The sequence below is a fragment of the Mandrillus leucophaeus genome, unplaced genomic scaffold (genome assembly GCF_000951045.1).
Source record: "Mandrillus leucophaeus isolate KB7577 unplaced genomic scaffold, Mleu.le_1.0 Scaffold197, whole genome shotgun sequence".
Classification (NCBI taxonomy): Eukaryota; Metazoa; Chordata; class Mammalia; order Primates; family Cercopithecidae; genus Mandrillus; species Mandrillus leucophaeus.
This window is the reverse complement of record NW_012101998.1, coordinates 2851676-2876966: the sequence shown is the minus strand read 5'-3', so window position 1 is coordinate 2876966 and position 25291 is coordinate 2851676. Positions and strand designations below refer to the sequence as shown.

The window sequence follows — 25291 nt, the reverse complement described above, 5'->3', positions numbered from 1 at the left end:
AAAAAAAAAAAAAAAAAAAGATTGTTCTGTACTATGGTTATCAGGAAATGTCATATGTAAAAGAGTTTTTCCATGTCCCAAAGGTTACCTTTTTGTATATATATTTAGCTCCATGGTAGTTTTCTAGAGCTAAAATATGGGAAGTAAAATCTTTAAAACAATCGGCTGAGCGCAGTGGCTCACGCCTGTAATCCCAGCATTTTGGGAGGCTGAGGCGGGGAGATCACAAGGTCAGGAGTTCAAGATCAGACTGGCCAACATAGTGAAACCCTGTCTCTACTAAAAATACAAAAATTAGCCAGGTGTGGTGGTGCGCACCTGTAGTCCCAGCTACTCGGGAGACTGAGGCAGGAGAATTGCTTGAACTCGGGAGGCAGAGGTTGTGGTGAGCCAAGATTGCACCACTGCCCTCCAGCCTGGGCAACAGAGCAAGACTCCGTCTCAAAAAAAAAAAAAAAACGAAAAGAAAAAAATCAGCTGGGCGTGGTGGCTCAAGCTTGTAATCCCAGCACTTTGGGAGGCCGAGCAGGTGGATCACGAGGTCAGGGGTTTGAGACCAGCCGGGCCAACATGGTGAAACCCCGTCTCTACAAAAAATATAAAAATAGCCAGGTGTGGTAGTGTGTGCCTGTAATCCCAGCTACTCGGGAGGCTGAGGCAGGAGAATCACCTGAATCTGGGAAGCAGAGAGCCTAGACTGCACCATTGCACTCCAACCTGGGCGACAGAGCAAGACTCCGTCTCAAAAAAAAAAAATCAATTAATGATCAATTAATTAATGATTAAATAATAAAATAATTTATTTATAAAATAAAATAATCATTTAAATTAATATGGTGGTGGCTTCTGGGCAGAACTGAGGTTTAAAAAAGAATAATCTCTAAAGTGTCCTTCCGTTCTGTTGCTGTTATTGGCAATTATGTTTTATCAGATTTTAAATTTTTTCTCACATTTGCTTATTAGCACTGCACAGTACCTCTTGGAGAATAAAGAAATAACTATTGTGTTACCTGTTGAGCAAGTACCTCAACATTTGCAATGAAGTAAGAAAGTATGTTAGTCTTTGTTATCACAATTTCTGTATTTCTCCTGTCCCCCTGTCAGGTGCCAAAAACAGAAAGAAAGAAAAGAAGGAAAAAAGAAACGGATTTGGTAAGTTATAATCTGTTTTTTAAATTAAAAAAGTAATTTTCAGATCAGTTGTCTGAGGTATATCATACAATATTTATGTGGATATATTTATGAAATAAGTTTATCAGGTACCTAGGCAATAATCATATTTATACCTTTACAAAAATTTAGAATGATTAGATGTGACTGGACTTGTTATCAATGATAGCTGGCCAGGCGCGGTAGCTCAAGCTTGTAATCCCAGCACTTTGGGAGGCTGAGGCAGGTGAATCACCTGAGGTCAGGAGTTCGAGACCAGCCTGGCCAACATGGTGAAACCCCATCTCTACTAAAAATACAAAAAAAAATTAGCCAGGTGTGGTAGTGGGTGCCTGTAATCCCAGCTACTCGGGAGGCTGAGACAGGAGAATCACTTAAACCCGGGAGGCAGAGGTTGCAGTGAGCCGAGATTGTGCCACTGCACTCCAGCCTGGGTGACAGAGTGAGACTCTGTCTCAAAAAAAGAAAGAGAAAAAAAAGTACAAGAGCTAAACACTGTATAGAAAGCTGCTATTTGCATATGTTTTTAAAAATTTTAGTATCTGCAGTCACACACAGACATATACACACATATAAAATATCTGGGAGTATACTGATAGCAGTGATTATTTCTATGAAGAGGAACTAGACAGATTGGATACAGAGATAGGAAAAATACTTACTTTGCTTTGTGTTCCTTTTGGTCAGGGGTTTATATTATATCCATTCAGAATGAAGTAATTTTTAAATTGACATATTTTACATATTTTAGGGGTACATGTGAGTATTTGTTACATGAATAAAATGTATAATGATCAAGTCAGGGTATTTGGGTAACATATCACCTTGAGCATCATTTCTGTGTGTTGGGAACATTTCAAGTCCTCTCTTCTGCCTACAGAATAATTTTTAATGAAAATTTTAATGAAAACAACTTTAATGTTAGAGTTTAGTAGAGGAAAATAATGTTTGTGTGATTTATAATTAGAGGAGTATCTGTGAGAGAAGATGTTATTATCTGGGAATATTTGAGATAACATAGAATAAGGCCATATTATGAAACTAGGATGGATGAACCGTGAGTTGAGGTATTTTTTTTCCTTCCCCCCTTGGTTTTTTTTAAGTTAGTTGATTATTTACTTAATTTCTTAAGAAAAAAAATGACTGCCAATCTTCTTGTGCCAGTATGGTTTGATACAGGCGATGGTGTCAATCAGGATTAATGACATTCTTGGTCTAGTTCTGTTTTATCAGCATAATTTTTTAAAATTTTGAACTAAAGTTTTTTCAATTGAGAAAGTCACATAAACATAATTTAAAATTATATACATTATAAAGTAGACCTCTTCCCTAGCCCTTCTTCCCAGAGATACTGTTACCAGTTTTTTGGTGGTATTCCAGAAATACAGTGTCCCTATAAAATCATTTATATATAAATGATTATATATATTTTATACACATACATATTACACATATATTCCTCCTCTGTTTTCAGGATATTCTGAGTGGAATTATGTTGTTACTTTGTTTATAGTAGATTTATTTATTACTCATTTTAATTTCTTTAAATTTTTTATGCTACTGGGGTTTTTTGTCCTTAGATAAATTATTTACATAATTTTTTATTTTTTTTATTTTTTTTATTTTTTTACTTTTTTCCATACCTTTCTTGTTTCTTTCTTCTTTTTGAGACAGGATCTCACTCTTGTTACCTAAGCTGGAGTGCAGTGGTACGATGACGGCTCACTGAAGCCTCACAACCTAGCCAGGCTCAAGTGACCCTCCCACCTCAGTGTCCCAAGTAGTGCACCACCATGCCTAGCTAACTTTATTGTATTTTTTTGTAGAGATGGGGTTTCACCATGGTGCCCAGGCTGGTCTCAAACTCCTGGGCTCAAGCAGTCCACCTACCTCAACCTCCCAAAGTACTGGGTGGTGTGAGCCACCATACCTGTCAATTTATACCTTTTTTCCAGTACATTTTCTTTCTTTCTTTTTTTCTTTTTTTAAGACTAGGTCTTGCTCTGTTGCCCAACCTGAAGTGCAGCAGCGTGATGACATCTCACTGCAGCCTCAACCTCTTGGGCTCAAGCAGTCCTCCCATCTTAGCCTCCTGGGTGGCTGGGACCACACACACATCTATCATGCCTAGCTAAATGTTTTTTCATTTTTTGTAGAGATAGGGTCTCACCATGTTGCCCAGTCTGGTCTCAAATTCCTGGGCTCACGTGATTCTCGTGCCCCAGCCTCCCATAGTGCTGGGATTACAGGCTTGAGCCACCACACCTGGCCTAGTATGTTTATTATTTCATTTTTTTCCTACAAAAATATTTAATAATTCTTGAATTTATTTTAGTCTCAAGATCGAGTTATGGACCAAGGCACCAAGGGATCATGCTTTTTTTCTTTAATAGTATAATAGTATATCAGTTGTCTGCCCACTGTTTAATGATATATTTCTTTTTCACTGGTTTGAAATGCCATTTTTATAGTACAGTTGGTCCAGCACATCCATGGGTTCAACCAACAATGAATCCAAAATACTTAGAAAAAGAAATTCCACAAAGTTCCAAAAAGCAAACTTGAATTTGCTGTCCATTGAGTGAATCCACAGAAATGAAATGATGTATAGGCATTGTATTAGGCATTGTAAGTAATCTAGATATAAAGTATATGGAAGGATGTGCAGATATGTCTAAATAATATGCAAATACTATGCCATTTTATATAAGGGACTTCAGCATCTACAGTTTGGTATCTGCAGGGGGTTGCTGGAACTAATTCCCCACAGCTTCTGAGAGACAACTGTATACTCACATCTTAATGTATTTGGATTTAATTTTTTAGTCTCTCTTTTTATTCATTAATGTGTTTATTCTTATATCAGTACCAAATCTCTTAAATTACTTTTATTTTATCAAATATATATGTACATGTATGCCCCTATATACACATGACTCTAAAAAGTCTTAAAAGCTATTTTTGCATATTTTCCAGCTTAAATATTTTGCATATTCCAGCTTAAATAGAAACAATTACTATTCCCTAAATATATCATTTTTTTTTTAATGTGTTTGCTCAGTTCTTTGTGTTCATCTCAAGCATTCCCTCCTCTATGAAACCTTTTTTCCTATGGAACCATTTAATTGCTCCTTTCTTTGTGCTTCCACTGTGCTTTGGAACTTTTACCACCTTTTTTTTTTTTTTTTTTTTTTTTTTTTTTACCACTTTTACCGTGAAAATAATACATACTTTCAAAATCACTGCTTCAGGTCTCAATTTCTTGATAACCATCTTAGCTTGCAGGACAGTAAAAAGGACAAGAGAGCCCATAATGTTAGGCATCACTTGAAAGTGTCACTCATCACCTATGTTCACATTTCATTATTCAGAGCTACTTATGCAGCCATTTATAGATGCAAAAGAAGCTGAGAAGTAAAGTTTAGATAGATTATCACGTGCCCAGATAGGGCTTGGGAAATCTGTATTTAAGGAAGAAAGAAAGAATGGATGTTAGTAGGCAGTTAGCCTTCTTTTCCACAACAACTGGTTCATGCCAGTTCCTGACACATAGTAAGCATTTATAAATGTTTAGTTGAATGAGTAAATGTTGAATGACTTGAAAGGCTTTCATGGTCCCCGCTACACTGCTGTCCAGCCTTATTTTTCACTACTCTCTATCAACTTGTTCTAGCAGCCATAATCGTCTCACTGTCCTGGATCAGTTCTTTTTGTTTCATTTTGGTTTTACCTTCCTTCCCTTCCCTCCTCTCCCCTTCTTTTTGTTTGACAAAATATAATTGCAGCGTTACAGAAAAGTTGCAAGAGAAGTACAAATAAACTGTATCCCTTAACCCAGATTTATTTAGATTCCACCATTTGCCCCAGTATCATTCCTTTATAACAAGAAATTTGTTACACTTGTTATGCCTTTTTAATCTCTTTTAATCAAGAACAGTTCCTTAGCCTTTTTAGTTTCCATGACATTGGCATTGTTGAAGAACATAGGTCAGTTATTTTATAACATGTTTTTCCATTTGAGTTTGTCTTATATTTCCTCATGATTAGATTCAGGTTACATATTTTTGGCATGAAACACCACAGAAGAAATGCCATGATTTTTCATTGTGTGATATCAGGAGATATATGATGTCTCTTTGTCCTATTGTGGTTGATATCTGCAAGGGTATTTCACAAAACTCAGCAAAGTTACTATTTTCCCTTATAATTATTACCTTCTGGGGATATACTTCAGACCATGTAAATAAATATCCTTTTATTCCTCAAACTCTTACTAGTGTTGTTATTCCTTGATGATTCTTGACCGAATCAATTGCTGTGATGGTTGCTCAATAGTGATTTTTTTAAAATTCCATCATTCATTCTACATTTATTAGTTGAATTTTTGCTCTAAAGACAAGCATTCCCTTTTTATTTATTTAGCTCAAAGGAAGTCCCACTGGACAAATTTGTGATAGAGCATCAAACTAAATGAGAGTAAAACTATTGAATAAAAGAAGAATTCCTTAGCCTGCACTGATATAATTTATTTTTACAGTGTTTTTTCTAATAGATATATTTTTACCATTCAAACTTTTTAAAAATTATATATACTGAGAAGTCTAACTCCAATCCACAACCTTTGTCTTCTAGTGGTAAATTTTTGTTTGTTATTTAACTTTCTAGCGTTTCTTTCTCCAGTATAAACTTTCTCACATAAAACATAGCATGTTATATAGTAACAGCATAGTATTCTTTTGTGCCTTGGTTTTATCATTGAACAATGTATTCAGAAGACCCTTCTCTATCTATGGTAGACAGAATTCTAAAGATGTTCCCTCCAAGGTTCTTGTCACCTGGTTATTCATTCACACATAATCTGGGTACTGCTGCGAAGGGACTTCGCAAATAGAATTAAGATTGCTAATTAACTCACTTTAACATAACAGTTTATTTTGGATTATGCAGATGAGCCCAATGTAACCACATAGGCCCTTAAAAGCTGAAGAAGGCAGAAGAGTCAGTCAGAGAGATGAGGTAGAAGACGATGTGGGAGACATAGGTAGAAGTCGTCAGAGAAATACGAGCATGAGAAGGACTCAATCCTCTTTTGCTGTCTATGAAGATGGAGAAAGGAGGGTGTTGAGCAAGGGAATGTGAGTGGCCTCTAGACGCTGAGAAAAACTACCAGCTAATAGCAAGGAAATAGGACCTCAGTCCAACAACCACATGGAACTGAATTCTACCAACAACCTGAATGAAATTGGAAGCAGATTGTTCCGCAGAGCATCCAGAAGGGCACACACCCTTGTCGATATCTGATTTTAGCTTGGTGAGACTAAAAGTCTCTGACTCTGAGACGTGTCAGACTTCTAGCTTACTGAACTGTGAGATAACAAATGATAGGTGTTATTTTAAGCCACTGAATTTATGGTAATTTGTGGCAGCAGCAATAGAAAACTAATACAATAGCTATACACAGAAATCTATTTCACAACTGGCTACCATTCCTTACTGTACTATTAGGCTGCTTCTAGTCTTCTGCCATTACAAAGAGTGACACAATGAATAACCATGTGTGTATGTGTTTGTGATGGACTCCTAGAATTGAAATTACTGGGTCATAGGGTGAATGCATTTATTTTCATAAATATTGCTTCATTTCTCTGTAATAGAGGTAGTCTCATTTTGTAGTTTGTACCTCTACACAGTTTTTATTTGCTTTTCTCATACTATCAGTGAGATTGAGTATCTTTTCTTATGCTTAAGTACCATTTACTTTTTTTTTTTTTTTTAACTGCAGTCTGTATGTTTTTGTTCATTACCCATTTTTCTTTTGGTTTTGGTCTTTTCCATCTCAATTTGTAGCAGCTCTGTGCATTAGAGAGATTACCCTTCGTAATATAAGTTCAAAGTATGTTTTCCTGGTTTGTCAGTCTTTTCACTTGGCTTATTATATTTTTTTGCCATGTGGAAGATTTTTAAGAAATTAAACTTATGAATCTTTTTTTTTCATAGCTTCTGAATTTTGAGTCATAGTTAAGACTTTCGTCACTACAGGGTTATAAAGGAATTCTCAGTGTTTTCTTTTAGTGGTCACATTTTTTACTTTTAAATTCCAGTCTTTATGGAATTGTCCTGGAGTACAGTGTAAGATATGAATCTAATTTTGCCTCTTATCAGTGGCTACCAACATCATTTATTTTATTTTATTTTTTTATTTTTTATTTTTTTGAGATGGAGTCTTGCTGTCGCCCAGGCTGGAGTGCAGTGGCCAGATCTCAGCTCACTGCGAGCTCCGCCTCCCGGATTTACGCCATTCTCCTGCCTCAGCCTCCCCAGTAGCTGGGACTACAGGTGCCCGCCACCTCACCGGCTAGTTTTTTTGTATTTTTTTGTAGAGACGGGGTTTCACCGTGTTAGCCAGGATGGTCTCGATCGCCTGACCTCGTGATCCGCCCGTCTCAGCCTCCCAAAGTGCTTGAGCCACCACGCACGACAACATCATTTATTTTAAAGTTCATCTTTACTCATCAACTTTGAGATGTCACCTTTTTTATATTCTAAATTTCCCATTATGCTTGGATTTTTTTTTTTTTTTTTTTTGATACAGAATCTCGCTCTGTCACCAAGGCTGGAGTGCAGTGGTGCGATCTCAGCTCACCACGACTTCCGCCTCCCGGGTTCAAGCGATTCTCCTGCCTCAGCCTCCTGAGTAGCTGGGACCACAGGTGTGTGCCACCACGCCCGGCTAATTTTTGTATTTTTAGTAGAGACGGAGTTTCACCATGTTGGTCAGGCTGGTCTCAAATTCCTGACCTTGTGATCCACCCACCTCGACCTCCCAAGTGAGCCACTGCGCCCGGCCTGCTTGGATCTTTTTTATCCTGTTTCGTTAGTTGATCCAAATAGTCGTGAGCCATTCCAACTATTTGATTGTCTAGTTTGAGCAGAAAAAAGATCTATTAGTACTTCTATTTCTATTACCTTATATTTATAAATTAATGTAGAGAGAACTGACATCTTCATTATTTTGAATATTTTCCTCTGATTAAGTCTATTTTTGTGTCCTTCAAGAGGGTTTTAAAGTGTTTCATATATAGGTTTTAAAAAAAATCTTCATGTTACATACATACATTTATTTATTTAAGAGATGGGGTTTCACTGTGTTGTCCAGACCAACCTCAAACTCCTGAGCTCAAGTGATCCTCCCACCTTACCCTCCGTAGTAGCTCAGACTACAGGCACACACCACCACGCCCAGTCATGTTACACTTACTATTGAATGTTTTATCTCAGCTCGGATAATCACTATAGTTAACAGTATCATGTATATCCTTTTGTACTAGATCATTAATAAACATATATCGTCTGTATAAACTCGAGACTATGTCTAGTTTATATATGATCCAGTGTTTCAAAGTGCGGTCTACAGTAGTTTCTGGTAGACTTTTAGGGATTTTATGGTATCACAACTGTTTTCATAATAATAAAACATCATTTTCCTTTTTCATTGAGTTGACACAAAAGCAAACATGGGTAAAACTGCCGTCAACATGAATCAAGGCAGTGCCTGCAAACTTTGTTAATGGGCGTTATAATTTTTTACAGTCACACACTCATAGTTTAAGAAAAATAGAGAAGCTTTACTTAAGAAGGTGAAATAATTAAAATGTTAATTGCATCAAATTTTGATTCTTGAATTCACATCTCTTTAATATTCTGTGTAATGAAATGGGAAAGATGCAAAACCACAATATGATGGTTGTCTCAAGAAATTACTTGTACAATTAGATTGCAGGCTGATCTAGTAGCATTTTTTAAAATTGAGATAAATTCATATAAGAAAATTTAACCATTTAGCCATTTTGACTATGTAAAGTGTGTACAATTTAGTGGGTTTTAGTGTATTCACTATGTTAAGCAATCATTACCACTTTATAGTTTGAGAACATTATCCCAAAAAGAAACTGTACTTTCTGAACACTCACTCAATCCCTCTTCTCTCTTCCTCCTAGCCCCTCACAACCACCAGCTACTTTCTGTCCCTATGGATTTGCCTATTCTGAACATTTCATATTGACTTAAAAAATCATATATATGGCCTTTTGTGTCTGCCTTCTCTCACTTAGCATAATGTTTTCAAGGTTCATCCGTGTTGTAACATGTGTCAGTACATCATTCCTTTGTAAGGCTAAACATTCTGTTGTATGCATATATAACATTTTATATATCTGTTTATTAATTGAAGGATATTTCAGTTGTTTCTGCTTTTTGTTTGAATAATGCTTCCATGAGAATTCATGAACAAGTTTTTGTGGCAACATGTTTCTAGCCACTTTTTTCATAGAACATTATTTTTACTTAAACTATTCATTAAGATTTTGGCATGAGCAGTTATCCTGTCACTTCAAGGAAAACAGCTGACGATACTTATTACCAGTGATGAAACTTGTGAATTCAAGCAAAAAATCAAGTTTTGGAAAACTTGTGTCTGCCAAGTTTTCTAATGAGGTCAGTGATAAAGTTAAGGACTATGACTTTCTACTAGTGTATAATGAAATGTGTCAACATTTGGAAGTTTAATTTAGTGAATCAGTATATTCCAAATGATCAACACGTACCACTATAAAATCATGTATAGGTAAAATGTCCAAATACAAAATAGACCAGTTGGTATTGTAAACCAGCTTTCTTGAGGTAAATTTACTTAACACAGATTTATCCCTTTTTGTGTGTACAATTCAGTGATTTCAGTAAATTCACAGTTTTCCCGTCATCTCAATCCAATTTTAGAAAAATCCCAAAAGGATTTTCATGCCAGTTTACAATCACTGCTCTTTACTAGCCTCAGGCACTACTACTCTCTGTTTCTATAGTCTTGCCTTTTCTGGATATTTCATGTAAATAGAATCATACACTGTGGTTTTTGCATGTGGCTTTTTAGCATAATGTTTTTGAAGTTCATCTGTATCATTGTGTTTATCATAGTTAAGTCTTCTTTAATGCTAAATAGAATTCCATTGCATGGATATGTCACGTTTTATTTATCTTTTTTATCAGTTGGTAGACATCTGAGTTGCTTTGTATTTTTGGCTACCATGAGTAATGCCACTATGAACAGTTGCGTACAGGTTTTTTTGTGGACATACATTTTCAGTTATCTTGTGTATAAACCTGAGAGTGGAATTTCTGGGTCAAATGGCAACTCTATGCTTCCAGTTTTCAGAAACTTCCATGCTGTTTTCCAAGTGACTGAACTACTTTACAATCCCACCTGCAGTACCTGAGGGTTGTAGTCTGTCTACATTGTTACCAACATTTGCTATTATCTACCTTTTTTGTTATAGCCATTCTGGTAGGTATGAAGTAGCATCTCATTGTGGTTTTAGTTTGCATTTCTTTGATAACTAATGATGTTGAACATCTTTTCATGTGCCCATTGGCCATTTGAACTGCTTCTTTGATGAATCATCTATTCAGTATTTTGCCCATTTTTGAGTTAGATTGCCTTATTATTGGGTTGTAACATTTCTTTATATATTCTGAGTAGAAGTCATTTATCAGATATATGATTTGCAAATGTTTTCTCTGAGTCTGTGGTTTATCTTTTTTTCTTAATGATGTCTTTGAAGGTTGAAGTTTTAAATTTTAATTAAGTCCAAAACAATAGATTTTACTGTCATAGGACATGAAGGGTTCATTGGTTATGGTTTTTTACTTAACTTTTAAGTTACCATTTGTAAAGTTTTGGTGCCGTATTACTATCTGAAAGGACTGTTAAAATATTACTCCACTGACTCAGAAGAGTGAGGGGGGTTGGGAAGGGGATGGCTGATGAGAGATTACTTAATGGGTACAATATACGTTATTTGAGTGGTTGATACCCTAAAAGCCCTGACTTCACCACTATGCAACCTATGCATGTAACAAAATTACATTTGTACCACATACATTTATACAAATAAAAAAATTTTAATTAAAAATATATTCCTTCATTTTCCACTTTCATATCTGTATTAAGCTAGATTTTCTTCGTATATTTCAAACTGAACTGCATATTGCAAACTGAACTGCATATTGCAAACTGAACTGCATATTGCAACAGATTGAGTGCAGAAGTAGATGTGAGAATCCAGGTGTCTTTTATTAATTCAGACGTTAAAGAAATTTACAGAAATGTAAAACAATACCCCTTTTGCCACTAATTTTTTTTTTTACTTTAAAGATATAGTTGTTTTTAATTAAAATGCTATGTTCATGTGTAGTACCTTTATTGTTAATTTAAAATAAATTAATGTATATATACTTTAAATTTTTTTCAGCTTTAATTGCTAGCATAGTAAATATCAACAGATGTAACTCATGTAAACAAAAGCTCTCTGAGGCCATCAGTAATTTTCAACTGTAAAAATTTCCTGAGATTACAAAAAATATATATATTTTAGCTGGGAGCAGTGGTTCACGCCGATAATCCCAGCACTTTGGGAGTCTGAGGCAGTCGGATAACTTGAGATCAGGAGTTCAAGACCAGCCTGGCCAACATGGTGAAACACTGTCACTAATAAAAAAATCCAGTGTTTATATAAACTATCCAGACACAGTGGCAGGTGCCTATAATCCCAGCTATTTGGGAGGCAAAAGCAGGAGAATTGCCTGAACCCGGGAGGCGGAGGCTGCAGTGAGCTGATAGCGCCACTGCACTCCAGCCTGGGTAACATAGCAAGACTAAGTCTCAAAAAAAAAAAAATGAAAAAAACAAAAAAGTCAAAAAAAGAAAACATACTTTGAGAACTGCTGCTTTTAATGTAACATTAGAGTCATACAAGATAGCTGTCATATGTCTGTTGTGTTGCTTTCTGTTTTTCATATAATTTGGTCATGTTTATCTAGATTGTTAGCTTTTGGAAAGCAGGAAAAATATATTTTATTTTTATGTTATTTCTCAAAAGATCATACTTGTCCCTCTAGAATTAGTGCCTAGTGAAGACTTAACAAGAGATTGAAGGATTTCCCACCATGTTAGGGCAGCATTTACTGTTTTGGCTTTAATATAAGTAGCTAAATTTTCTCATTCAGGTGGAAGAACACAATGGTCACATCTTTAAAGCCACCCAATATAGCATCCCTACATACTGTGAATACTGTTCTTCTTTGATATGGATAATGGACCGAGCCTCTGTTTGCAAATGTAAGTATGAGAGATCTTTGAGGAATATTTTTAACCACTGACATTTCTACTTCCTTGAGTTGTCTTATTCTCCTTTAGCATAAAGGAGTTATTTACACTACCTAAATTTTTAGCCTCATCTCTTGCTATACTCTCTTCACCTATTCTTTGTATCTAAACCAGACATTTTGATGTTATTTGATCACTGAGAGCCTTGTACATGTAATTCACTCTGTCTAAAATGGTCTTCTCCCAGATTTTAGTATGACTTCATATTTCAGTTACTTCATGCCTACACTCAAATCTCACCTTCTCAGAGAGCTCTCTTTTCTACCCCCAGTTTAAATGCTACCCTGTCCCCAAATTCTCTATTCTTTTTTTTTGAGATGATGTTGCTCCATCGCCCAGGCTGGAGTGCAGTGGCATAATCTCAGCTCACTGCAACCTCTGCTTCCCGGGTTCAAGCGATTCTCCCTGCCTCAGCCTCCCAAGTAGCTGGAATTACAGGCACATACCACCACGCCTAGCTAATTTTTGTGTTTTTAGTAGAGACAAGGTTTTGCCATGTTGGCCAGGCTGGTCTCGAACTCCTGACCTCAGGTGATCCACCCGCCTTGTCCTCCTAAAGTGCTGGGATTACAGGTGTGAGCCACTGCGCCCACTCCCCACCCCCCAAAATTCTCTATTCTTTTACTCAGACTTAATAGTCTTCATAGAACTCATTACCACCCAAAATTACATTAAGTATTTGTTTTCTTGTTTTTCAGTCTATGCCTCTAAAATATATGCTCTATAGGTCAGGAAACTTATTTGTCTTTTTTTAAAAATATATATCATCAGTACCTAAAACAATGATGGCACATAGTAAGTTTTAATAAATATTTGTTGGTTAGATAGACCTATAGATGGATGGATGGATGGATAAATGAATAAATTCTTAGATTATAGTCAGAAAGGTACTTTTCCTACTGTAATCCTTTTAGCAGATTACAATAGAAAAATATAAATATATAAAATATATAAATATATAATATATATTATTTCACGTATAAATATATGTATAAATATATATACAAATATATAAATCCTAAAATGTGAGTAGAGATTCTTTGTAAATCAACTTGGTTCTGGCTCACAGTGGACCTTTAGCCTCCACTCATTTTATACATCTGCTCTGGTGCTATTATTAGTTCTGTGAAGCTTCGCTTTTACTAGTGGGCTAAAATTGAATGAAGCAAATACCAGGAAAGGACCAGATCCGGTATGACAGCAGTTTGCCACAGAAAAATTGCCACTATTACTATATATTTACTTATTCCATGGTTCAACAGCAGTTTTGCTTTGGTTTTATTATCAGTAGTCTAAAAAATCATAATGAGTCTGAAAATAGGAAGTAGTTTGAAATGTATTTGACTCTTTAGTGTAACTATGATTCTTGTAGGTTTAGTTTCTTCTGTAACTTAAAGCTAAAAATTTAAATGATTTTCTTTTTTATGACTGTTGGGTTGGTTTGATTTTTTTTTTTTTTTTGAGATGGAGTCTAACTTTGTTGCCCAGGCTAGAGTGCAGTGGCACAATCTCAGCTCACTGCAACCTTCGCCTCCCAGGTTTAAGTGCTTGTCCTGCCTCAGCCTCCCGAGTAGCTGGGATTACAGGCACCCACCACCACGCCCAGCTAATTTTTGTATTTTTAGTAGAGACAGGGTTTTACCATGTTGGTCAGGCTGGTCTGGAACTCCTGACCTCAAGTGATCCACCCACCTCGACCTCCCAAAGTGCTGGGATTATAGGCATGAGCCACTGTGCCTGTCCTGATTTGATTTTTTAATAGATTTAGCTAACTTTCTTTGTTGTTATCCTGATGATTTCACCAGTACAGTGACATGGCCTCCCTTACTTGATCTTGGCCTTCAGAAGCCTACAAGTTATATTTTACAAGCTCAAGAAAGGATATTCAGGTATTGGTACACAGAAGCCAGAGCTGGTATAGCAAAATGAATAAGCAGCTGTGTTCTCAGTACCCTCCTCTTAATGTGCCTCTTCCTGTTCACCAGCTGCCAAGCCACCCTGGGTTATCACCACTTCTCTAAATTATTTTAGCTCTGAACCTTTTCTTTATCCCATCTTCCCAATCACAGCTGAATATTCTTCATGTTCTGGTTCTTCAGAGCTCTGTTCTGAACCTTTAGAGATGATAAATAAGACCTTTCTTATATCTTATTGTGCTACCCAATTTGCTTTCATTTCAGGAAGGGTCTTTGACATTAATGCCTTCCTTATCTATAGGAATGATTCTTACTAGGCATTTCTGAGATTTTAGTATGTTGTAGAGCATATATGTGGTGGAACATGAACACTAATTTGTGAATCAAACCACAAATATAAGTATCCTGCTGGAATTTATTGGGGAGTGGTACTGTGTAGCATAGGAGCAGGATGAGCAATTTTGAAAGAACAAAAAGCTTTTTCGTTGACTGTGGCTAGAAATTTTGATCATGTTTTCAATGTCATTATACCAAATAGAATGGGCTAAAATTCTTTTTAATTATACCATTGTACAAAGTATGTATGTCATATTACTTACAGCAGTCTGACATTTAAAGAAAAATAGTAAGTCCAAAATAAAGTATACTTGATAAGTTCTTATCATTGATGTGCCGATTTCTAAAACTGTTGCATTCCTCACCTATTTTTCAGTATGCAAGTATGCTTGCCATAAGAAATGCTGTCTGAAAACCACAGCCAAGTGCTCTAAAAAGGTAAGAAATTATCTTCTTATCAGTAATAGATAACAGACCTGTTGGTCTTTTGTGCCTTATGGAAATAAATTAAGGCCTTTTTGGTAGTTTTACGGAAAAGTGGTTTTTAAACTTTTTGACCACAAATCACAGTAAGAAATATGTTTTATGCCATGATCCAGTTCACATGTTTGGTGATAGATGTACGAAACTAAATTGATTTTCATAGAATTACTTTACTATTACTATATGTGAGTTACTAAATTAATTTCATAAGCCACAATTTGAAGAACACTGCATTGAGGTTTCATACTTCCTTAAACACTCATATATCTTCCTAGGAATTATCCTTAATGCAGTAAGCTACAATTAAAGATCAACAGATTTAAACATGAATAGCAAAATTCACCAGCATGGATGGTTGTTGTTTTTACATATATCTCTTGGGTACACAGAGATCTAAAATATACTGTACACATACTGTTTGATACCTTATGTTTCAAGGAAGTAATCTTTTTTAAAAAATTCAGGCTTTTATTGATGTATGATCACAACATTTTCTTGTTCATTAATCACATACTGACAGTTGTTACAATAGCATGTAAATCTGAAATATAAATGTGTGTCCATGTTGTTTGCAGTAGACCAGTCATGGTAAAGTACAGAGAGAAATTTGATTCAGGAATTAAAATGCAAAGAATATGAGTGAGACATTTGCTTCCAGCTAAGATGAAGTAGCTTGTGTCAGACCGATACTAAAAATGTTTGTTGGCAAGCATCAGGGAACTGCCCAGGGAAATTGTACCTTAGGAGACTAGATTTTAGAGAGAAGAGAATGCAGAGTAGTGAATCTAGATCTGTGAGATCTTTTTCTTCTAGTGGAAATTGTTCAATTTTTGCTGTAGGACAAGAAACCAATATTCTGGGCAGAAGGCCACATTTAAGATTCAGAGAAGCCAGCGGAGCATTTAGCAATCTCATAGGACTTTAGAGACAAAAGTTGAAATCTGGGACTGACAGGACTTGAGGGACCATGATCCAGTCATCTGCAGAAGGCAACCTGAAACTCAGAGGTTTTCCACTCAAGGCATTTTCTTTTTTCAATTCTTAAAGTCTAAGACGTTAGTCAGAAAAGAAGACTGAAGTTTTCTGCAGTCTCTCAATGCTAAGGAGAGAAAAATTAGAGTTACAGTATCCCCTTTTGAAGAGAGGGGCCCTAGGCAATACTGTAGACTCTCAATGAGACCTCTGAAGAAGTGCACTCTAGGAATGGGGGTAAACTACTGATAAACTGAGCTTAACAAAAACTACAAACTAACTTTGAGCCACTCCTTGAGTGTATTAAGGTGATCTGCTCCTTTTTCTAATAAGCCACCCATCAGAAAGAATAGGGTGAAGCCTCTCTAGAAAGATAACATCATCCAGAGCCTTTGTAACTTTTTTCCATATAATCTCAGACATAAAGAAATAAGACTAGGGCCGGGCGCAGTGGCTGAAGCCTGTAATCCCAGCACTTTGGGAGGCCGAGACGGGCGGATCACAAGGTCAGGAGATTGAGACCATCCTGGCTAACACGGTGAAACCCCGTCTCTACTAAAAAATACAAAAAAAAAAAACTAGCCGGGCGCGGTTGTGGACAGCTATAATCCCAGCTACTCGGGAGGCTGAGGCAGGAGAATGGCGTAAACCCAGGAAGCAGAGCTTGCCGTGAGCTGAGATCCGGCCACTGCACTCCAGCCTGGGTGACAGAGCGAGACTCCGTCTCAAAAAAAAAACAGAAATAAGACTAAGAGAAAAACTAGTGGGCAATATCAACAGACTTACAGATAACCCAGTTAGTGAATTACCAGATACATATGTTAAGGGATTTTTAATTAATATGTTTAAATAATAGATACAAAGATGGAGAAGTTAGCCAAAGAACTGAAATACAGTTGGCCCTCTGTATCCATGGGTTCCATATCTGTGAATTTAACCAACTACAAGTCAAAAGTAATTGGGGGCCGGACACGGTGGCTCTTGCCTGTAATCCCAGCACTTTGGAAGGTTGAGGTGGACAGATCACCTGAGATCAGGAGTTCAAGACCAGCCTGGCCAACAGAGAAACCCCCCCCTCTCTACAAAAAATACAAAAATTAGCCGAGTGTAGTTGTGGACAGCTATAATCCCAGCTACTCAGGAGGCTGAGGCAGGAGAATCGCTTGAACCTAGGAGGTGGTTGCAGTGAGCTGAGATCCTGCCACTGCACTCCAGCCTGGGTGACAGAGCAAGACTCCATCTCAAAAAAAAAAAAACAGTAATTGGGAAAAAATATTGCACACAGTTCCAAAAAGTAAAACTTCAATTTTCTGTGTATTAAATACTACGTTGAATCCACAGAATAAAATAATGTGAGGCATTATATTAGGTATTATAAGTAATCTAGGGCTGACTTGAAGTATACAGGAGGAAGTATATCTGTTATATGCAGATACAGCACCATTTTATATGAAGGACTTGCGTATCCATGGATTTTGGTATCCATGGGGGGCAGGGAGGGTATCCTGGAACCATTCTCCAAGGGATAACTGTATATATTTAAATATATATTTTTAAAGAATCAAATGGAAATTCCGGAAATGCAAAATGGAGTTAAAATTATAAACTGAAAATATAGGTTTAATCGTCATAGCAGAAGAGAAGTTTGGGCCAGGCGTGGTGGCTTATGCCTGTAATCTCAGCCCTTTGGGAGGCCAACTTGGGTGGATCACCTGAGCCCAGGAGTTTAAGACCAGCTTGGGCAACACGACGAAACCCCGTCTCTACTAAAAATACAAAAATCAGTTGGGCATGTTGGCACATTCCTGTAGTCTTAGCTACTAGGGAGACCACGGCAGGAGGAACACTTGAACCTGGGAGGTTGAGGCTTCAGTGAGCTGTGAGCATGCCACTATACTTCATCCTGGTAACAGAGTGAAATCCTGTCTCAAGAAAAAAAGAGGAGAAATTTGGTGAACCGAAAGAGATAGGTTGGTAGATATATCCAGGCATGGAGAGCAAAGAGAATGGAGAAATACAGAAATAGATGTGAGAGACATAGGGGAAAGAATGAAGGTTCTTAAATGTATATAATTGGAGTCTAGGAAAAAAGTAGAGAGAACAAGGCAGAAGCAACATTTTAAGAGATAATGGCCAACACAGCAAGTCACAGGTTCATAAAAACCTTTTAACCTAAAGTGGGACAAATATAGAGAAAACTACACCTAGATGTGTACAGTGCTCCAAACAAACAAACAAACAAAATTCTTAAAAGTGTTCAGAAGGAAATAAGCATTATCTAAAGGAGCAATGAAATTGCTTGACAATTGACAACTGAATTCTGGACAGAAGTGATGGAAGCCAAGAAAACAGTGACTTGTTATCTTTTAGTTTAAAAATAAAGACAACCCAGATATCTGTACCCAGTGAAAATACCCTTCAAAAGTGAAAGTGTTGTGAAGACATTTTCAAACAGAAACTCAGCAGCAGACCTGCACCAGAATTTGTCACCAGCAGATCTACACTAGAAGAAATACTAAAGGAGGTTCTCCAGAAAGAAGGAAAATGGTCTCAGATGGAAACAGAAATAAGGAAGGAATGAAGAGCAGTAGAAAGAGTAAATAATATGCATAAATATAAATGTATAGTGGCTGAAAACAGTCATAATGTCTTGTGGGGCTTAAAGTGTATACAGAATTAAAATGCATGACAACACCACAAAAACAGTTGGTTAAGTGAAGTCAAAATATTCTAAGGTCTCTGTGTCATGTGGAAACTGGTAAGCATGCTAGAAATATATTAGACTTAAATATTTTGTGAATATTTGCTAAAGTAACCACCAAGTAAAAGAATATATAACTTAAAAACTAATGAAGACAATAAAGTGGAAAAACAAAAGTAGTTTATTAATGTATTATAAAAGAAAGTAAGAAATTAGAGAAAAACACAAAACAGGTTGACAAAGAAAAAATAAATAGCAGATTGACAGATATAGATTGAAATATATTGGTGATCACGTTAAATGTTAAAAGGGTAAATGCTCCAAATAGGAGACTAAACTTAAAATCAACTGAAAAATCTCAGTGATATGATATTCATAAGAGACATACTTAAATATAAAACTATAGAAAGATTGAAAGCAACAGGATAGAAATAGATGGCATGCAAAGAATAACCAATAGAAAGATGTTATAAAGTGTACTTTAAGGCAAGAAGCATCACTTCAAATAAAGGTGTATCATAATGAAGGGTCAAACCATCAGGGAAATATAAAAATTCTAACATTATAAGCCTCTAATATTTAGTTTCAGTATCTGGAAGACAAATTAGGAAGGATACAAGTGATAAGAAAAATTTGATGTAATTGGCATATATTAAACTCTATGTCCTACAGCTGCTAAATGCACATTCTTTTCCAGTGCATGTGAAACATTTGATAAAATTAATCATGTGCTGAACCATGGAGCTAGTCCCTGTAAATTTCAATGGATTGAAAATATCAGTAGTATGTTCTTTGACCACAGTAGAATTGAGCTGTAAATGAACAAAAAGATAAGTGGATAATTCTCAAATGTTTAGAAATTAAGCAGCATATTTCTAAATTACAATAAAAGTGGAAAAACATTTTGAACTAAATGGTAATGGGTATGATATAACAAAATACATGGAGTACAGTTAAAATTATCCCAAGAGAAAAACTTACAGCTTTTAAGTGTATACATTAGAAAGTGAGCAGGTTTGGAAATGATCTTAACTTTCATCTCAAGAAGGTAGGAAAAACCTCCAAAAACCCATCTAATTAAACCTCAAGACAGTGGAAGGAAGACAATAATAAAGAAATAAATGAAATCGAGATCATTTGTACAGTAGAGGAAAATCTACAATGCCAAATTTTGGCTCCTGGAAAAGAATTAAAAAAATAAGTAGACAAGAAAGAATAATCAAAAAAAAAATTTTTTTTCAAAAGCAGCAATTGTCAATATCAAGAATAAAAATGTGGATATCACTGCAGATACTGCACAGATTAAAAGGATACCCCGAGGCGGGTGGATCACAGGGTCAGGAGATCGAGACCATCCTGGCTAACCACAGTGAAACCCCATCTCTACTAAAACACAAAAAATTAGCCAGACATGGTGGCATGCGCCTGTACTCCCAGCTACTAGGGAGGCTGAGGCAGGAGAACCGCTTGAACCTGGGAGGCAGAGGTTGCAGTGAGCCAAGATTGCGCCATTGCACTCCAGCCTGGGCGAAAGAGCAGGACTCCTTCTTGAAAAAAAAAAAAAAAAAAAGGCTGTTATGGATAAATTGATACCAATAAATTTGATAATTAAGATCAATTGGACAAACTCCTTTGAAAATACAACTCAGTTAAACTAACTCAAGAAGTAGGAAATCTGATTAAAATCTATTAAAATAGAATTTGTAGTTTAAAATCTCACAAAGATATTTCCAGGCCCAGATTTCATCTTTGAATACTTCCACATATTTAAGGAAGAAATAACACAAATCTTTTTATAAACTCTGTCAGAGAAATGGTAAAAGAATGTGTCATAGGCCGGGTGCGGTGGCTCAAGCCTGTAATCCCAGCACTTTGGGAGGCCGAGACGGGCGGATCACAAGGTCAGCAGATCGAGACCATCCTGGCTAACACGGTGAAACCCCGTCTCTACTAAAAAAAATACAAAAAACTAGCCGGGCGAGGTGGCAGGCGCCTGTAGTCCCAGCTACTCAGGAGGCTGAGGCAGGAGAATGGCGTAAACCCGGGAGGCGGAGCTTGCAGTGAGCCGAGATCACGCCACTGCACTCCAGCCTGGGCGACAGAGCCAGACTCCGTCTCAAAAAAAAAAAATTATTTCGTAGTATCTATCAAACCTTTTAAGCATAAGCATTTCTCATGACTCAGCAATACCCCTGCAAGACATACACCCAACAGATATACATATGTATTTGTGCCAAAGCACAATATGAACATTATGTGAAACATACCAAAACTTAGAAGAAACGTGTCTATTAGCAGTAGAATGAATAAACAAAATATACTGTCTTTATATAATGGAATAAAGTCTAGTAATGAGATTAAACTATTGATACTCATGCAATGGGTGATTTCTGCATTTCCAACTGACGTACCTGGTTCCTGTCATTGGGACTGGCTGTTCAGTGGGTGCAGCCCACAGAGGGCGAGCCGAAGCAGGGCAGGGCATCGCCTCACCCAGGAAGCACAAGGGGTCAGGGGATTTCCCTTTCCTAGCCAAGGGAAGCCATGACAGACTGTACCTGGAAAAACAGGACACTTCCGCCCAAATACTGTGTTTTTTCGCACAGTCTTAGCAACCGGCAGACCAGGAGATTCTCTCCTGTGCCTGGCTTGGCAGGTCCCACGCCCACAGAGCCTTGTTCACTGCTAGCACAGCAGTCTGAGATAGAACTACGAGGCTGCAGCCTGGCAGGGGGAGGGGCGCCTGCCATTGTTGAGGCTTGAGTAGGTAAACAAAGTGGCCAGGAAGCTCGAACTAGGTGGAGCCCTCCACAGCTCAGCAAGGCCTACTGCCTCTAGACTCCACCTCTGTGGGTAGGGCATAGCTAAACAGATGGCAGCAGAAACTTCTGCAGACTTAAACGTTCCTGTCTGACTGCTCTGAAGAGAGCAGTGGTTCTCCCAGCATGGTGTTTGAGCTCTGAGAACGGACAGACTGCCTCCTCAAGTGGGTCCCTGACTCCTGTGTAGCCTAACTGGGACACACCTCCCAGTAGGGGCCGACAGACACTTCATACAGGTGGGTGCCTCTCTGGGACGAAGCTTCCAGAGGAAGGATTAGGCAGCAATATTTGCTGTTCTGCAATATTTGCTGTTCTGCAGCCTCTGCTGGTGATACCCAGGCAGACAGGGTCTGGAGTGGACCTCCAGCAAACTCCAATAGACCTGTAGCTGAGGGACCTGACTGTTAGAAGGAAAACTAACAAATGGAAAGGAATATCATCAACATTAACAAAAACGAAATCCACACCAAAACCCCATCAGTAGATGACCAACATCAAAGACCAAAGGCAGATAAAACCACAAAGAGGAGGAGAAACCAGAGTAGAAAAGTTGAAAATTCTAAAAACCAGAGTGCCTCTTCTCTTCCAAAGGATTGCAGCTCCTTGCCAGCAACAGAACAAAGCTAGATGGAGAATGACTTTCATAAGTTGACAGAAGTAGACTTCAGAAGGTCAGTAATAACAAAATTCTCCGAGCTAAAGGAGCGTGTTCTAACCCATCACAAGGAAGCTAAAAACCTTGAAAAAAGGTTAGACGAATGGCTAACTAGAATAAACAGTGTAGAAAAGACCTTAAATGACCTGATGGAGCTGAAAACCATGGCACAAGAACTTTGTGACACATGCACAAGCTTCAATAACTGATTCAATCAAGTAGAAGAAAGGATATCAGTGATTGCAGATCAAATTAATGAAATAAAGCGAGAAGACAAGATTAGAGAAAACAGAATGAAAAGAAAGGAACAAAGCCTCCAAAAAATATGGGACTATGTGAAAAGACCAAATCTACGTTTGGTGTACTGAAAGCAACGGGGAGAATGGAACCAAGTTGGAAAACACTCTTCAGAATGTTTTCCAGGAGAACTTCCCCATCCTAGCAAGGCAGGCCAACATTCAAATTCAGGAAATACGGAGAATACCACAAAGATACTCCTCAAGAAGAGCAACCCCAAGACACATAATTGTCAGATTCACCAAGGTTGAAATGAAGGAAAGAGTATTAAGGGCAGCCAGAGAGAAAGGTTGGGTTACCCACAAAGGGAAGCCCATCAGACTAACAGCAGATCTCTCAGCATAAACCCTACAAGCCAGAAAGAAGAGAGTGGAGGCCCATATTCAACATTCTTAAAGAAAAGAATTTTCAACCCAGAATTTCATATCCAGCCGAACTAAGATTCAAAAGTGAAGGAGAAATAAAATCCTTTACAGACAAGCAAATGCTGAGGGATTTTGTCACCACCAGGCCTGCCTTAGAAGAGCTCCTAAAGGAAGCACTAAACATGGAAAGGAATAAGTGATACCAGCCACTGTAAAAACATGCCAAACCATAAAGACCATCAATGCTATGAAGAAACTGCATCAATTAACAGACAAAATAACCAACTAACATCATAATGACAGGATCAAATTCACACATAACAATATTAACCTTAAATGTAAACGGGCTAAATGCCCCAATTAAAAGACACAGAATGGCAAATTGGATGAAGAGTCAAGACCCATCAGTGTGCTGTATTCAGGAGACCCATCTCAGGTGCAGAGACACATATAGGCTCAAAATAAAGGGATGGAGGAAGATCTGCCAAGCAAATGGAAAGCAAAAAAAAAAAAAAAAGGCAGGGGTTGCAATCCTAGTCTCTGATAAAACAGACTTTAAGCCAACAAAGATCAAAAGAGACAAAGAAGGCCATTACATAATGGTAAAGGGATCAATTCAACAAGGAGAGCTAACTATCCTAAATATATATGCACCCAATACAAGAGCACCCAGATTCATAAAGCAAGTCCTAAGAGACCTACAAAGAGACTTAGACTCCCACACAATAATAATTGGAGACTTTAACACCGCACTGTCAATATTAGATCAACGAGACAGAAGGTTAACAAAGAATATCCAGGACTTGAACTCAGCTCTGCACCAAGTGGACCTAATAGACATCTACAGAACTCTCCACCCCAAATCAACAGAATATACATTCTTCTCAGCACCACATTGCACTTATTCTAAAATTGACCACATAGTTGGAAGTCAAACACTCCTCAGCAAATGTAAAAGAACAGAAATCACAACGAACTGTCAATCAAATTAGAACTCAGGATTAAGAAACTCACTCAAAACCACACAACTACATGGAAACGGAACAACCTACTCCTGAATGACTACTGGGTAAATAACGAAATGAAGGAAGAAATAAAAGTGTTCTTTGAAACCAATGAGAACAAAGACACAATGTACCAGAATCTCTGAGACACATTTAAAGCAGTATGTAGAGGGAAATTTATAGCACTAAATGCCCACAAGAGAAAGCAGGAATATTCTAAAATTGACACCCTAACATCACAATTAAAAGAACTAGAGAAGCAAGAGCAAACAAATTCAAAAGCTAGCAGAAGGCAAAAAAATAACTAATATCAGAGCAGAACTGAAGGAGATAGAGACACAAAAAACCCTTGAAAAAATCAGTGAATCCAGGAGCTGATTTTTTGAAAAGATCAACAAAATTGATAGATCGCTAGCAAGACTAATAAGAAAAGGGAGAAGAATCAAATAGACGCAATAAAAAATGATAAAGGGGTATCACCACCGACCCCACAGGAGTGCAGACTACCATCAGAGAATACTATAAACACCTCTATGCAAACAAACTAGAAAATCTAGAAGAAATGGGCAAATTCCTGGATACATGCACCCTCCCAAGACTAAACCAGGAGAAAGTTGAATCTCTGAATAGACCAATAACAGGCTCTGAAATTGAGGCAATCATTAATAGCCTACCAACCAAAAAAAGTCCCAGACCAGACAGATTCACAGCCAAATTCTACCAGAGGTACAAAGAGGGGCTGGTACCATTCCTTCTGAAACTGTTCCAATCAACAGAAAAAGAGGGAATCCTCCCTAACTCATTTTATGAGACCAGCATCATCCTGATACCAAAGCCTGGCAGAGACACAAGAAGAAAAAGAGAATTTTAGACCAGTGTCCCTGATGAACATTGATGCAGAAATCCTCAATAAAATACTGGTAAGCTGAATCCAGCAGCACATCAAAAAGCTTACTCACCATGATCAAGTTGGCTTCATCCCTGGGATGCAAGGCTGGCTCAGTATATGCAAATCAATAAACGTAATTCATCACATAAACAGAATCAAAGACAAAAACCACATGATTATCTCAATAAATGCAGAAAAGGCCTTTGACAAAATTCAACAGCCCTTCATGCTAAAAACTCTCAATAAACTAGGTATTGATGGAACATATCTCAAAATAATAAGAGCTATTTATGACAAAGCCAGTATCATACTGAATGGGCAAAAGCTGGAAGCATTCCCTTTGAAAACCAGCACAAGACAGGGATGCCCTCTCTCACCACTCCTTTTCGACATAGTGTTGGAAGTTTTGGCCAGGGCAATCAGGCAAGAGAAAGAAATAAAGGGTATTCAATTAGGAAAAGAG

The 25291-nt window shown here is 37.4% G+C and overlaps 1 protein-coding gene across 1 annotated transcript in view; it reads left to right on the top strand.

Annotated features, from left to right (window-relative positions):
• MYO9A (myosin IXA) overlaps nucleotides 1–25291 on the top strand; it is a 253788-nt gene that overhangs the window by 194460 nt on the left and 34037 nt on the right. Inside the window, exons 32-34 of the mRNA XM_011978611.1 lie at nucleotides 1105–1152; nucleotides 12229–12340; nucleotides 15017–15078. Coding sequence (XP_011834001.1) covers nucleotides 1105–1152; nucleotides 12229–12340; nucleotides 15017–15078 — 222 coding nt within the window. The remainder of the gene's footprint in view (nucleotides 1–1104; nucleotides 1153–12228; nucleotides 12341–15016; nucleotides 15079–25291) is intronic.